At 42.5% G+C, this 15,344-nt stretch overlaps 1 protein-coding gene across 4 annotated transcripts in view; it reads right to left on the bottom strand.

The window, feature by feature from the left end:
• LOC308401873 (protein NLRC3-like) overlaps positions 1-15,344 on the bottom strand; it is a 42,266-nt gene that overhangs the window by 20,770 nt on the left and 6,152 nt on the right. Inside the window, exons 1-3 of one of the 4 annotated variants that reach the window (XM_080890325.1) lie at positions 10,732-12,047; positions 9,975-10,063; positions 9,314-9,777 (exon numbers count right to left, since the gene is read on the bottom strand). The exons of 2 other annotated variants lie outside the window; for them this stretch is intronic. In XM_080890325.1, coding sequence (XP_080746451.1) covers positions 9,314-9,324 — 11 coding nt within the window. In that variant the 5' untranslated portion in view covers positions 9,325-9,777; positions 9,975-10,063; positions 10,732-12,047. Of the gene's footprint in view, positions 1-9,313; positions 9,778-9,974; positions 12,048-15,344 lie in introns of those variants that run through there. One more of the 4 variants, XM_080890324.1, reaches the window with a different exon arrangement.

The following is a 15,344-nucleotide window of genomic DNA, read 5'->3' as shown; positions in this document are numbered from 1 at the left end:
GAATTCTTCAAATTGCAGATGAACATCTAACCGTGACAAACATTGTTCTGCATACAGGGTCAAACGATGTGTCCAAACAACAGTCGGAGGTTCTGAAACGGGACTTTACTGGATTATTAAATACTGTAAACTCTCTGAATGCAGCTGTATTCATCAGTGGACCTGTACCGCCGGTCAGAGGAGGAGACGAGAGATTCAGCAGGTTGTTTACACTGAATAAATGGCTCATATCAGCATGTACTGACCACTCAGTGCATTTTATCAACAACTTTAATATTTTTTGGGAACGCAGGCATCTGTTTAAAGCAAATGGATTTAATTTTAACAAGTCAGGGGTGAAACTGTTCACCTCCAACTTGTTTTATTCCATACGTCATCCATCTGTGCTTGGTGCCAAGGCTGAGATAAACGAGGAGTTATCTCATAAAGAGGAACAAACAGTAGTCCAAGAACAGACAAAGCCCAGCAGAAACCTTGAGGAGGAGCTCCATCTGCCCCCACCCGGGAAGAGCCTCAGAAAGGAGAGACATCTGAGGCAAGAAGAGGGGTCCCTATTTGCCTCCAACTCTCTCAACAACACCAACGACCAGGACCAGGACCAGGGACCACGATCTTCCCCAGTCCCCCAAACCCCTGACAGGCCATCACCCCCATCACCCTCCTCCCCCTCCCTTTCTCCCTCCTCCCCACACCTGAAATTCACTGAGGAGATGATGGAGCGGGTCAATGCTGGGCTCAGATCTACCCCAGATTGTCCCCCATAAACCCCCCACCAGAGCGGCCAAAGGTTCGCCATCGAGCCCCACCCTCAACAGAGCAATCGAAGTCACATTGCCCAGCCTCGCCCCCCTTAGTTCCTCCTTACCACCTTCATGCTCTGTCTCCGCAGTCTGATGTGTGATGTGTGGAGGGTCCGGGCTGCGAGGATTATGGCAGTGGTGACTTTTCCCAGGAGAAGCTGGGACCCTGTTTACTAGAAGGTTTTAAAATTTCTGTACTTTTAGGTGACAGAAGGAGACATGTGGCCTGGTCAAAACACAGAGAGGTGCACTCTAAAAGATCCTTAAACATAGTAAACATACCTTGTGTGCCACAGACTGCTCCCAAACACAAGGGGACAAGTAATACCTCTAAAACACTTAAGTTGGCTTTATTAAATGTTAGATCTCTAGCTGGGAAAACATTTTTAATTAATGATTTAATCACTGAGCACAGCCTTGATTTTATGTTTTTAACTGAAACTTGGTTGGACCAAAGTAACAGTGGAGCTGTTCTCATCGAGACGACCCCTCCTAACTACAGATTTATCAGTGAGGCCAGGGTGAGCAGGAGAGGAGGAGGGGTTGCTGTCTTATTTAATGAATCATTTCAATGTAAGCAGCTATCTCCTGGAAGTTTTCAGTCTTTTGAATATGTGGCTTTACAGCTGAAGGCCCCATCCAAAGTTGTGTTTCTTAATGTTTACGCCTCCCAAATACTGCACAGACTTTTTTAATGACCTCAGTGAACTGCTGTCTGTGATCTGTGTTGATTTTGACTGTGTAATTATTGTTGGGGATTTTAACATCCATGTGGACAACCCTCAGGACAAAGGGACTAAAGACCTGAGTAACACTCTGGGCAACTTTGGGCTGACTCAGCATGTAACAGAGGCCACACATAATAGAGGACACACTCTTGACCTACTGATCTCCAAGGGCCTGAGCATTTCAAAGGTTACTGTGTCTGATGTGGGCGTGTCTGATCAATACTGTGTTTTCTTTGAAAGTAAAATCTCAGCCCACACAAATATATCAACAGCAGTGATCACAAAACGGTGTATAACTGAAGACAGTAGTGAGATCTTTAACCAGGTCTTCCCATTAACACCTGACCTGTCCAGAGGGTCAGTCAATGAGCTCGTCAATAGCTTCAAAGCTAACATGTTAAATGTAATGGACACTATTGCTCCCATTAAGGTGAAGGTTATCTCTGGAAGGAAGAAGTCTCCATGGAGAAACTCCACACTAGTGAAAAATGAAAAAAGCGAGTGTAGGAAAGCTGAGCGCAGATGGAGAAAAACAAACCTCCAGGTTCATTATGACATCTATAAAGAGAAACTTCACAATTATAATTTACAACTGAGGAGTGCAAGACGGTCCTACTTCTCTGACATCATCACTAAAAACAGCCATAATGCTCGGGTCTTATTTTCTACAGTTGACAGGCTAACAAACCCTCCTGTGTCAGTGGCAGCTGAACTTCATTCGACCATGGCCTGCAATGACTTTGCCAAATTCTTCACTGAAAAAATCCAAAAAATTAGACAAGCAATTGGTACATCAACAGCAGATCCAGGATATGTACTGTGTCCACCAAAAAACTGTTTAAACACCATGAAACAGTTTCAACCTATTAACAGCAAAGACCTGGAGGACATCTTAGGTCAACCGAACTCCTCCTCTTGCTGTTTAGATGTCCTGCCAACAAGTTTTTTCAAAAAGGTCTCAAAGACTTTAGAGTCAGACCTGTTACAGATCGTCAACTTTTCTTTATTATCAGGTGTGTTTCCAGAACCACTAAAAACTGCTGTAATCAAACCTATACTGAAAAAGGACAATCTTGACAAGACACAAATGAAAAACTACAGGCCGATCTCAAATCTCCCATTTTTAAGTAAGATCATTGAAAAAGCAGTTTCTCAACAGCTCAATTACTTCTTAAAACAGAATAACTGCTATGATGCCTTCCAGTCAGGTTTTAGACAGAACCACAGCACTGAAACCGCTCTGACCAAAGTGTTTAATGACATATGTCTGAATACAGACAGTGGAAAAATGTCAGTCCTAGTTTTACTGGATCTCAGTGCAGCATTTGATACAGTTGACCACAACATATTACTCAAACGACTAGAGAACTGGGCAGGTCTTTCAGGAACTGTACTAAACTGGTTCATAACATACTTAGAAAACAGGAAATACTTTGTATCAACAGGTAACTTCACATCTGAGCAGACTAGTATCACATGTGGAGTTCCCCAAGGTTCCATCTTGGGACCCCCTCTGTTTAACATTTACATGCTCCCACTGGCACAGATTATAAAGAACAACAAAATAAACTATCACAGCTGTGCAGATGACACACAAATATATATCACAATGTCACCAGGAGACCAAGGCCCTGTACAGGCTCTTGGTAAATGCATTGAGGAAATTAATGACTGGTTGTGCCACAATTTTCTCCAGCTAAACAAAAACAAAACTGAAGTAATAGTCTTTGGCGCCAAAGAAAAACGATTACAGGTCACCAGAGAACTTCAATTTATACACCTAAAAACCACAAACCAGGCGAGAAATTTGGGTGTAGTGATGGATGCAGACCTAAACTTAGAAAAACACATTAAGACAATAACAAAATCAGCTTACTATCACCTCAAGAATATATCAAGGATAAAAGATCTGATGTCTCAACAGGACCTGGAAAAACTAGTCCATGCATTCATCTTTAGTAGGCTTGATTACTGTAACAGCATCTTTGCAGGTCTACCTAAAAAATCAGTCAGACAACTACAGCTCATTCAGAACTCTGCTGCTCGAGTCCTCACTAAGACCAAAAAAGTGGACCACATCAGTCCAGCTCTGAGGTCTTTACACTGGCTGCCTGTCCGTCAGAGGATAGACTTTAAAGTTCTGATGCTGGTCTATAAAGCTCTGAATGGTTTAGGACCAAAATACATCAGTGACCTCCTGACCCAGTATGAACCTTCCAGATCCCTCAGGTCATCTGGATCCGGTCTTTTATCAGTTCCCAGAGTCAGAACCAGACACGGAGAAGCTGCATTCAGCTTTTATGCTCCTTATATCTGGAACAAACTCCCAGAAAGCCTCAGATCAGCTGAAACACTCAGTTTATTTAAATCCAGGTTGAAGACTCACCTGTTCTCAGCTGCATTTGAATAAAGCACCAAATCCACACTTTTAAGCTTAAATTTCAAAACTTACATTTAACTACTGATTTTATCTACTGTTCTGATTTTATCTGTTTTGATTTTATATACTGTTTTGTTTGTTTGTTTGTTTGTTTGTTTGTTAATTAGTTAGTTAGTTTGTTTGCTTGTTTTAATCAATTTTAAATCATGCTTTTTATTTGTTTTTGTTTCTAATGTCTCTGTAAAGCACTTTGAATCATCTTGTTGTTGAATTGTGCTATACAAATAAACTTGCCTTGCCTTGCCTGTGTTCGTGTTTTCCTCCGAAACAATAAGTTCCGTTGGAGCAGCCTTTCAACGCCTCTCTCTGTCTCTCACTAGCAAAGTTGACCCAGACAACAAAGTCTGGTGATATAGAACTAAATCCTGGACCTAATTCAAACATCAGTGATTTGGTCTGGCTACAACTAATTAGCCTAGTTAGCCTATGGGCACAGCTGTCACTGCATTGCTTTCCACCTCAACTAACTGTGCTCCAAACACCGTCCCAGTTAGTAAGGCTACATCTGCAGCTAATAGCGTTTACGCCCCTGTTGTCCGGGCCTCCACTTCTGCTGTTTGGGTTACCACTTCAGCTGCTAGGGCCTCCGCCTCAGTTGCCTGGGTTTCTGCCTCAGCTGCCTGGATTTCCACTTCAGCTGCCTGGGCCTCCACCTCAGCTGCCTGGGTTTCCACCTCAGCTGCCTGGGCCTCCACCTCAGCTGCCTGGCTTTCCACCTCAGCTGCCTGGGTTTCAATCTCGGCTGCCTGGGCCTCCACCTCAGCTGCTTAGGCCTCCACCTCAGCTGCCTGGGCCTCCACCTCAGCCGCCTGGGCCTCCACCTCATCTGCCTGGGTTTCCACCTCAGCTGCCTGGGTTTCAATCTTGGCTGCCTGGGCCTACACCTCAGCTGCTCAGGCCTCCACCTAAGCTGCCTGGGCCTCCACCTCAGCTGCCTGGGCTTCCACCTCAGCTGCCTGGGCTTCCACCTTAGCTGCTCGGGCCTCCACCTCAGCTGCCTGGGCTTCCACCTTAGCTGCTCGGGCCTCCACCTCGGCTGCCTGGGTCGCCACCTCGGCTGCCTTAGCCCCCAACGCGGCTGCCTGGGCCCCCATCTCGGCTTCCTGGGCCCCCACCTGCTGTACCCAAACTACAGTCTCCGGTAAAGGGTTTCTCATCATTAAATGCTCATAGCATTGTCAACAAAAGGACAAGAAATCCTGCCTTTGAAAGTTACAGAGGAACAAAGATCTGCAAGACATATAATCAGACTAAAGTAATCTGTGACACTAAAAATAAACCAAAGGGGCTTCTATGTGGACACATTAACATTCGCAGTATGTTACCAAAGCATGAGCAACTGGAACATATTCTAAGCAATTCCAATATTTCCATTTTGTGAATTGAATCTTGGCTCACAAGTGCTTCTCCTGAGTTTGCGGTTGTCTTTCCAGAGTACACAGTATTCAGAAGGGATAGAATTGAAACAAGAGGAGGAGGAATACTTCTGTATGTAAAAAACACCTGGATTGCTCTTTACTTATTTCACCAATAGATGTCGAAATAGAACATATTTCTGTTAAAATCACTCTTTCTCCAGAAATGTCATTTACGTTGATCTGTTTATATCGCCCTCCTTCCGCAAAGAATATTTTTTATGAGCAACTACAGATATTACTTAAATATCATACTATAAATAATAAGTCTAATGAAATAATTGTAATGGGAGATCTTAATGTCAACTGGGACTGTGAAAAGGACAGAAAAACACTCAAGGACATAATGGAGACGTTGAACTTTACTCCACACATGAACAACCCACAAGAATAACGAGACACTCTGAAACTAAAATAGATCTGGTTTTCAGTAATAAGCCCGAGCGAATTATTAAATCTTATAATTTTATCACTGGTATTTCAGACCACAATTTTATATTATTTTCTAGAAAAATTATGAAATCACGGGTTAAGAATGACTTTCATAGTTCATCTAATAAGAGATCCTTTTATGAATTTATACCAAGAAGTCAGCGACAAAATGTAGCAGAAGCATTAGCATCAGTTAACTGGGAGCCTTTATTGTGTAGTGATGATCCACAATTCTGCAGCAGTCACTTCACTGACATTGTCAAGAATGTTATATCAACATACTCCATTAGAGGTCGACAAAAAATAAAGACAACATCTAATTTACCCTGGTGAAACAAAGAGTGCAAGAATCTAATGAAAACAAGAGATCAATTACTAAAGCAGTTCCTGAAAACAGGTCTAACTCTGGATAGACAGAGATTTACTTCAATGCGGAACAAAGTAACAAGAAGTTTGAGACAGGCCAAAGCAAAATTTTTTATAAATATAATTGAAAGAGCCAAAGGTAATGGTAAAAATGTCTGGCAAAACTTAAATAAATTACTTGGCCGTCATTCAAACAAAAGTAAAATTACAATTGAACTTTATGTAAATAACTCTATTGTTAGAGAGCATCTATCTATTGCCAATAACTTAAACACTTTCTTTATCTCATCGGTTAAGGAGATCAGTCAGAGCTTTGACTCAGTCGTATGCTCTGATAATGTGAATGATGTTGGTCAAAATTTTTTCACCATCACTCATATTTCAGACACTGAAGTTGCTAAACTAATTACAGGTTTAAAACAATAAAAAGCAATAAATCCATGTAGACATTGAGGGTTCTCGGGAGGGGCCGTGCTAACACCTGCTGCTCTCTGGCAGCAGCACCATGCTCTCCCTTGTTTTAAATGCACTTTAGAACAACACGCAGCAACACTACACATGAGCGGGAGGAGGGAGGTATGGGGTCTTCACACACCCCCGTTCTCTGCTAGCCATTGGGGCGGGGGGGCTGGGAGGAGATTTTGGCTGTCCGATTGGCCTCCCTGCTGCTGCGGAGCCTGGGACGGTCTGCTTGCCTCCACCCCAGGGGGAAGGGTAACATCTCTTGGGTCTGGGTTCTGTTTCCCCTCTGGGGGCGAGGGTACCTGGACCTGTGGTATAGAGTATGTTTTTGGGAGTGTGATTGTGTGTACATGTCCATTTATGTCAATCCTTACGTTGGGTGAGTGCTGAATGTTTGTATATGTGTGCATGAGGGTGGGAATGCATGTTTGTGTCTGTGTGTGCCTGTTTGTCTGTGTCTATATGTCAGGTCGGGTCTTAGACTCCACCTCTCTGGGAACTCCCAGGCCCTCCAAGGCCTATCTCCCCTCACCACACTCCCTGCCGGTGATTGATGCCCTCAGGGGTCGGTGCATTGGTGGTTCTTGGTGTCCGGGGCTGGGCACTCAGGTATGTGGCGGGGCCTGGCGCCTGTTGCTCGGTCAGGCCTCCTCCGGGGTGCGGGGGGCCCTCGGGCCTCCGGCCCCTGGGCCTGCGGCTCGGTTCACTCTGGCACAGCTGGCTGCCGGCAGAGCCGGCGGGCACGCCGGTGCAGCCCCTCTAGCTTCTGCTCGGTGGCTACTGGGTGACGCCTCGTCTGGGGATCCTCAGCCCTTCCCATGAAGGTGGCACGGATGCCCCTCCGGTGGTCCTCCTTGGGCTCTCGCACTCTGGGGCCTCTGGTTGTCTGGGGGCCTGGATCTCCTCCATGCCTGCTTCATGCCCTGGGGGACGGGGCTATGGCTCGCTACATCCTCTTGCAGACCATTACATGTGGAAACCATTTGAATACAAGCGCGCTGATCCACACAGGTGTGCACACGGGTGTTCACTGCTCGTAGACTTAAATTACACCTTTCTTGGCTGCTACTTCAAAGCACATTGTGCGCTGTCTGTCCTGCGTGCTGCACAACAACATTGAATATTTAGTATTTACTGCTGTTTACACTTAGCTAGATTAATGCGATGGCGTTGTGTTTAGTATGTTGCTTTGTGTTTTTTTGCTTGTTTTCTATTCTTCTCTCAACAGGTGATCCAGGAGATTTTTGATTTTTTTCTCCCCCCCCCTTTCTCACTGTCCCTCTCCCCTTCTGTTTTTCCTTTCCTTCCTCTTTCTCTCTCCCTTTCCTATCCCTCACTCATGTCTGTCCCGTCTGTAACATCTGAAAATAAAATATAATAAATAATAAAAACAAAGATCGATCAAATGGACCAATACGGCAATGCCACGATGATCCATTTGGCAAAGTAAATCCATTGGGTCTCCTTGTTGGTCTTCAGAAACAATTCTGATGGCTAAAGAACCAAATGGGACAGGCAAAAAAAAAAAAAAAAAGCACATGATGTATATATTATTAACACAAATTTCCTAAAGGAATATATGGATTTGCTTGTACGTCCAACAACTCATGTTTTGATTATGTCTTTCCAACACTCCATTGTTCCAACAGATTGGAAAATTGCTGCAGTTACACCAATTTTCAAAGCAGGTGTGAAGACTGACATGGCTAATTGTCGCCCCATAAGCATACTCCCGGTCATATCTAAAATAGCTGAGAAGTAGGTGGTGAAACTCCTCACTGCTCACCTAGAAAACACCCAACCCTCATTACATCCATTGCGGTTTGGCTTTCGGGCACATCACTCCACAGATACTGCCCTGTGTCTGTTAGTGGAGAACTCGAAAAGCCTGCTGGACAAGAGTCCCTGTGTTGGAGCTGTATTTTTAGATCTGAAGAAGGTTTTCGACTCTGTAAACCATCAGATATTGTTGTCCAGATTGACTCAGTTTAATATCTCCAGTCAGGCTCTTCAGTGGTTTGCCTCATATCTCTCACACAGGAAACAGTGTGTGGTGCTGGATGGGGTTAAATCTCCATATTTAGACTGTGATACAGGGGTTCCTCAAGGATCTGTTCTTGGGCCCTTATTGCTCTCTCTTTTTATCAATAACTTACCTGAAGTCCAAATATATTTGCTCAAATGTATGCGGATGATGCAGTTATACGTAACTATATATACGTAAATCTTTTTTTACATTTCTGTTCATTAACATGCACTGCCCTAAATAAATAAATTAAATTAAAGTAAAGCTAGTTTTCAGCTACGAGCCCGACACGGAACCCAACGTATTAGCCAGAGGTCCCTTTACTACGGTTCAGAGCCGCTGACCTGTTTTATATACCCGTGGAATAGTTTTCTATACGAGATCGCTGCAAAAAGTGCAGCCTTACCTAATGTCCACCTACTGTTACTCATAACCTTTTAATTAACCTTCCCAACACTGTCAAAAGGTTAGCACCTCATACCACAGTGCACCAAAAGCAGTCTCATGAAAGCTCGGAAGGACAAGCCCAGAGCCCAAACCAGACAGTGTAGGAGATGACAAGGTTAGCAATTGTATGGTGAAAATTATACTTTTAGTTAACTTGATTGGCAAAAAGAAAAGTAAATACAAAATCTGCTTCTCACATATAGGGCATTTCCAAGATTTTGTTTTCAAAACTTCTTCAATTTCTTTCATTACAGCTGTCCTGTGCCAGATGTTCTGTTGACCCACAGTGAGAGGCATCATTTCAGAAACACCAGGAAGACTGAAACTCTTCATGTAGCTGAGTATATTCAGTGTTTAAAACAGAAGTTGTGCAGGTCTGAGATCAGCAGTTTTCTGAAACACCAAACGGAGGTCCTGTTAATGCTGATGTATAGTGACACAGTAAAAGGGGTGATTAATGCTTTTGACTTTTTGTATTTAAATTTATCAATAAAACAGCTGCAGCTTTCACTGACAGCACATGTGGTATTTTAACCTTTCTACTGTTTTCTTCAGTTAATTACTGAAGAAAACTACAAAGAGTTACTACAAAGATTGAAGATATAGGATGATCTGTCTGCTGTCATTGGGTGGTGCTGAGGTCTGAATCTGAGGATGGCTCCTGTAATCACAAACAGAGCAGAATCATCACAAACTGAAATATAAAGTTTATCTCTCAAATCTGAAATAGAGCTGATCCTTCTCCGTCCTCACACACTCGGGATCTGAAGTTGTTCAGTCCTACAGCTCTGCCGACAGCTGTTTATTTTTTATTTGTTTTAAAGGCCTTACTAACACATTTTCTAATATCATGTTTACCTTTGAGTTGTTGATGCTTTATAAATGGACATCTGCAAAGATAAGATGATGGAGCAGGTTTCAGTCGAGGTTCAGTCTGCTGCTGCATCCTGGTCACAACATACAGAGGTGTTATCAGCTCAGTATTGAACAAGAAACATTAATGTTTCAAATTATTTGTCCTAAAGATGCAAGCTGTACAGAGTACTGCACATGTGACTTTGTGAACATAATTCATTAAAAATAATTTGGACAGTTTTTTAACCTGAATATTTGTAACAAACTCAGTAAAAAAAATGCTAAAAACAATAATCAGAAGAAAAATGTAACATTTTAACTTAAGCTGACAAGCGGAAGTAGTTGGTTTCAGTACATAAGTATCGGGCTTTGCTATTTAATCCGTAGCTATTGACCAATGAGGGGTACCTGAAGTGCCAGGTTTTTAAAAATTGGCATTAATGTCGTTCCACATGTGGAAAGCGACAGAAAACTTGCTGCTGTTTGCACATATTTAATAATCAGCTCTGCACAGGAGCAGAAGCAGAGTCCAGCCTGTTGCTCTTACAGTATAATACTCATAATAAAAGTACAGTAACCGTGGTTAGTCACTGAGCAGCCCCGTGCGTTTCTCTTGATTTCTTTAGTCAGGGTAAATTCATTCACCTGCACGGGTTAGCTAAACAAACTATACAAAACAAGTTTCCTTAGCTAGCTAGGTAGCTAGGTAGCTAGCTAAGGACCTAAATTACGGATTAGCTTACAAACACATTTAACTTACCAAAAATAATGCGGTGGTGCCTCAGGTCCTCCTGTCCGGTAGTCCAATTTACTGAAGAACACCTCAGGCTCTCACTTTGTCGGTAATGTAAATGCTGGACCTCTCAGCATCTGCCATTCCCGAACAGACACATGCAAGTTTGTCCGTGACCGCAGCCGTGTCGTCAGTGTTTTCTCCAGTCATTGGTCAACATTATAATATATGCAAATACATGCAGGTTGGAATCCCCGCCTCCCCAGCGCGCCCCCGGACACCAAAACAGTGCCAGCAGAGTGAAACTGAAAAATGGTTTGAAACCGAAAAATGGATTGAAACGGAAAAGTGGATTGAAACGGAAAAAAAATGGATTGAAACTGAAAAAAAAAATTGTAAGCAAAAATAAAAAAAATTACAGTTTCAATTAATTGTTTTTCACTATCAATTTTTTTTTTCACTTTCAATACAAGATTTTTCAGTACATTTATTTCAGCTACAATATTTTTTTTCGGTTTCAATATTTTTTTTGGTTTCATTTCAAGGTGGCATTGTTCTGAATTCCATACGTTAGTGCCCTCACTGACACACAAAACAAAACGACTACACAACAGACTAACTATACACTCCACGTTAAACGTCAGAAATCTTCCACTTCTAAAAACTCTCTGTCTCTCTCACACACATTAGCTCGCTCTGTCTCGCTGGCATTACCGTCACTCCCAAAACTTTTCTTTCTCCTACGTGACGCAGAAAGTTTCCACTGATGGGAAAAAAGATCTCCCTTAATCTTTTTTTTTACTGTTTTTGCACTGTCTTTAGATAAGGCTTTAAAACACACACACACACACACACACACAACCATGATGACAGTATTTAGAAAAAAGCATGGCATATATATTTTTTATCATAACTCTGGATTTACTGGCCTGTGATTAAAATTTAAAAACCGGTGTATACTTTGTAGTCCGAACTTTCAACACAGGCTGAAAGACTCAGCGTGGCTGCAGCTTGTTGCTGTGTCAGCTTAAATCAGTCATGTGGTTTGGAGGTGCAGCGTGTCCGTGGACCATGGAGGGTTAATAACACTCACCTTCATTCCATTTCCAGAGCGTAATTATGGGCTCAAATTGTGGTCATAAATATTTTGTACTTGTAAATCAGTTTTGTACTTGTAAATCAGGATTTGTATGTGTAAAAAGAATTTGTGTGTGTGTAAAAAAGTTTTGTATGTGTAAAAAGAATTTGTGCGTGGGTAAACAAGATTTGTATGTGTAAAAAAGATTTGTGTGTGGACTTAGCCAAAAAATACGTGAGAAAGTCTGCACTCAGGATTCAAGTTACAAGTAAGAATTTTGACCCTATTTTTCTTCCTTTCATCTGATTGGCCAATGTCATGTCAATCACAAATTTAACTATCCAATCAGAGAAGAGATGGGTTTGGCTGTCAGAGGGGTGTTTTTTTGAACTGCAGGTCCTTGAAGGGTAATACAGTTTGAAGCTGGAGGATATCTATATAAATATCCAATAGAAGCTGTTGAAAGGATAAAGTTGTGGTATATCAGTGGTTAGAAATACCATTATTACTTTAGGATTAGTCTAACACGAAGTCAGTGCTGACCCGGGACCATTGCTGTTAGTCACAGTGTCCAGCATAAAGGTCCTTTCACACTGGATCCAGCATGTGCTGCTAATGCTAACTGCTAACTAAAAGTTAAGGATTCAGAATTTGTTGCGCTGGCTGCTGAGCTCTGTGGGTTTTTGCAGCAGTTCTACCTGTACTATATGCACCTGCTCCTTGTCGTTTCTATCTCTGACTTTATGTCCTCTACAAGAGTTTCTGGGGTTTTTTTGCTAGTTCTTCAAATGTTCAATAAAAACACGGATGCTAATTCATAACAAAGAAAGCTTTGTAGGTATCCCCACTAGTGAAGACTGTCATTTCTACAACACTGCCCCCCCCCCGGAGTTTCGCAGCGCTATTGAAAAGGTTCGGGAGGTCCCTGTGTTAAGCACGTAAACCTGTGACACAAAAATCACCAAACTGAGACACCCACAGACTATTTCCCTTCGTGGTGATGAAGGAAAATGCTGGGCTGGCATGTAAAAGGGCATTTATTCCCTTCAAGGACCTGAAGCTCCATAATAAGCTCCATCCCCTCCAACAGCCAAATCCATCTGTTCTCTGATTGGATAGTTAAATTTGAGATTGACATGACATTGGCCAATCAGATGAAAGGAAGAAAAATAGGGTCAAAATTCATACTTGTAACTTGAAACTTGAGTGCAGACTTTCACACAAATCTTTTTTACACACACACAAATTCTTTTTACACATACAAAACTGATTTACAAGTACAAAATATTTATGACCACAATTTGAGCCCATACGTAACAACCAACAACCTGTGTGAAATCTGAAATTCCCATGGTGTTGTTCAAAATGGGCAACTTCCAGCGCCGCTCTGAGCTGGCAGCCAGTATCAGCAGCTCCAACCTGACCAAGTCCTTTTTTCTCTTTAATATATGTTTCTTTATTGTTTTTGTGTTTATTGTTTTTGTTTTTCTATTGCAGACTGCTGTCCCCCACAATGGAGCTCAGAATTCTATGGACAATGGTGTTCTTTATTACATTTTTTACGGCGTCTTTGTCCGGAGAGCGCGTGGAGGTCCGACCTCCCATTGTTTACAGCAGGGTTCAGCTGTTAGCCGTCGGAGCATTCGCTGCCCTGCCTACAGCCGAGCAAGCTAACATCCCCCGCGAGGTGATGAGGAAGAGACGCGGTACTCGGGCCAGGATCGGGCGTCGCAGTAAAGTTAGGAGATACCGGCCAGCGATTCCATCTGTTATTATGGGGAATGTGAGATCTCTCCCCAATAAAGTAGACGAACTGGCGGCTCTTACCCGACATCAGAGGAGCTACAGGTAGGGTTGCCAACTCCCTGAAAAATAAATAAGGGACACCTCGTGGCCAGGGCCGGGCGACCCAGTTGTCTTCACCCTTCCCAGTGTGGTGAATTTTCTAGCTCTTTTTTTGTGTGTGAAATTATTTTTTTAACCATTTGACTTGAAGTTAATTTAAGTAGATGCATATTCTATTCTTTGTGATATGAACACATGTGAAACAAATGATCATTTAGCCATTTATTTTTAGCTCAAAATGACAACATTAACACAGTAAAACAGGTCTCTTTCTTAAACAGAAGCCTGTCATGCTTAACTTTTGAGAATATAAGTAAATCTTTCTTTAAAAGAACTCTGTCCTGCTTAACTTAAAATTATATAAATTAATAGAAAGAAAAACATTCTTGTAACTGTGCACATTTAGTGCATTTAGTACAATTGGCTTCAGCTGAGGTATTATTTCAGCTTTTCTAATGCTAATCAGCTGCTCCTGTTTGTAAACCCGCTTGTTCCCATGATTACGCATCTTAACTCATCATCATTATTCATCTATGTATTACTTTTATGTATTAGTCATCTATTTGTTGTAATCATCTATCCTTGCAGTTGTTTATTACACAAAATAAATTATATTATCACACTTCTGGCCACATAGCGCTGATATTCACTGCACATGCCCATATTAACTTTTTCCAGCCAGGTGTTTTCCTTTTCCCATTCTTCCCTTTCTCTGAGGGGAACAAACATTGCTGCTCTAATGCTGGGCTCACACTGTGCGATTTTTGGCCCATTTTGAGCCGATTTTTGAGTGATCGGACCGATTTTGGCCTTCATCGTGCGTCGTGTAGTATACGTGGGGTAAAGAGAAGTGATTAACACCTCACGACCAGCTCCCGATCATCAATCGCTCGTGAGGGTGTCACCACAGGCGCTCACACTGCTCACGCGCAAACGTAAACGTTGGTGAAAAAGACGTTGATCTGGACACAAGCGATGGAGGCACAACTTGTAGAACTTTGGAAAGCTCATCCGAGCCTTTTCGATGTGGCATCACAAAATTATCACGACCACAACAACCGTGAAAATAGTTGGATTTACATGCTGCTCAATCACAGCTGCCTGATCAATGTTTTTCATTAGCAATTTAGCAAAGTTGATGGTGGTGGTGTGTCTGTGTGAGTGAAAGACAGAGAGAGCGAGCGACAGATTTTCTGTTATAACCTTCATGTTATGGAGGCACAGTGTGAGCACTCAGGTCGCATCAGAGCATCGGGCCGTATAGTGTGAGACTTGCATCGTGACCTATGAACTTCTAACCCCTGCGAGTCAATCGTGCAGTTTGAGCAGGAGCTGAATAACGTGACTGAAAAAATCGCACAGTGTCTGCCCAGCTTTAGGTGTACTGTCGTCCGAGACTTGCACCGCAGTGTCGGCGTTTGTTCCCCTGTTGGCCATGCTTCTTGTTGTGGTCATCTGTTGTCTTCCGGTATTTTCTCCGCAAGCGACCTTTCCTCGAGATGAGATGAGCGGTAATCTGAATTGTCATACTCGAATTGTCATAAGTGTGCTGTCAGCTCATTGGTCACAAAGCAGGAGAGGGGCTGGGAATTATGTTTTCAAACAAAGCGTTAATTCCATAAACATTTATAGACTACTTTTGATTCTCACTGTATTACGGGACAAAGTGCGTCCCTTATTAGCTCAATACGGGACGTGTGCTTTTGTTTCGAAATAC

The sequence above is a fragment of the Rhamphochromis sp. 'chilingali' genome (genome assembly GCF_963969265.1).
Source record: "Rhamphochromis sp. 'chilingali' genome assembly, chromosome: 9".
Taxonomy (NCBI): Eukaryota; Metazoa; Chordata; class Actinopteri; order Cichliformes; family Cichlidae; genus Rhamphochromis; species Rhamphochromis sp. 'chilingali'.
Note: the sequence above shows the minus strand (reverse complement) of the source record. Positions and strands in the feature narration are given on the sequence as shown.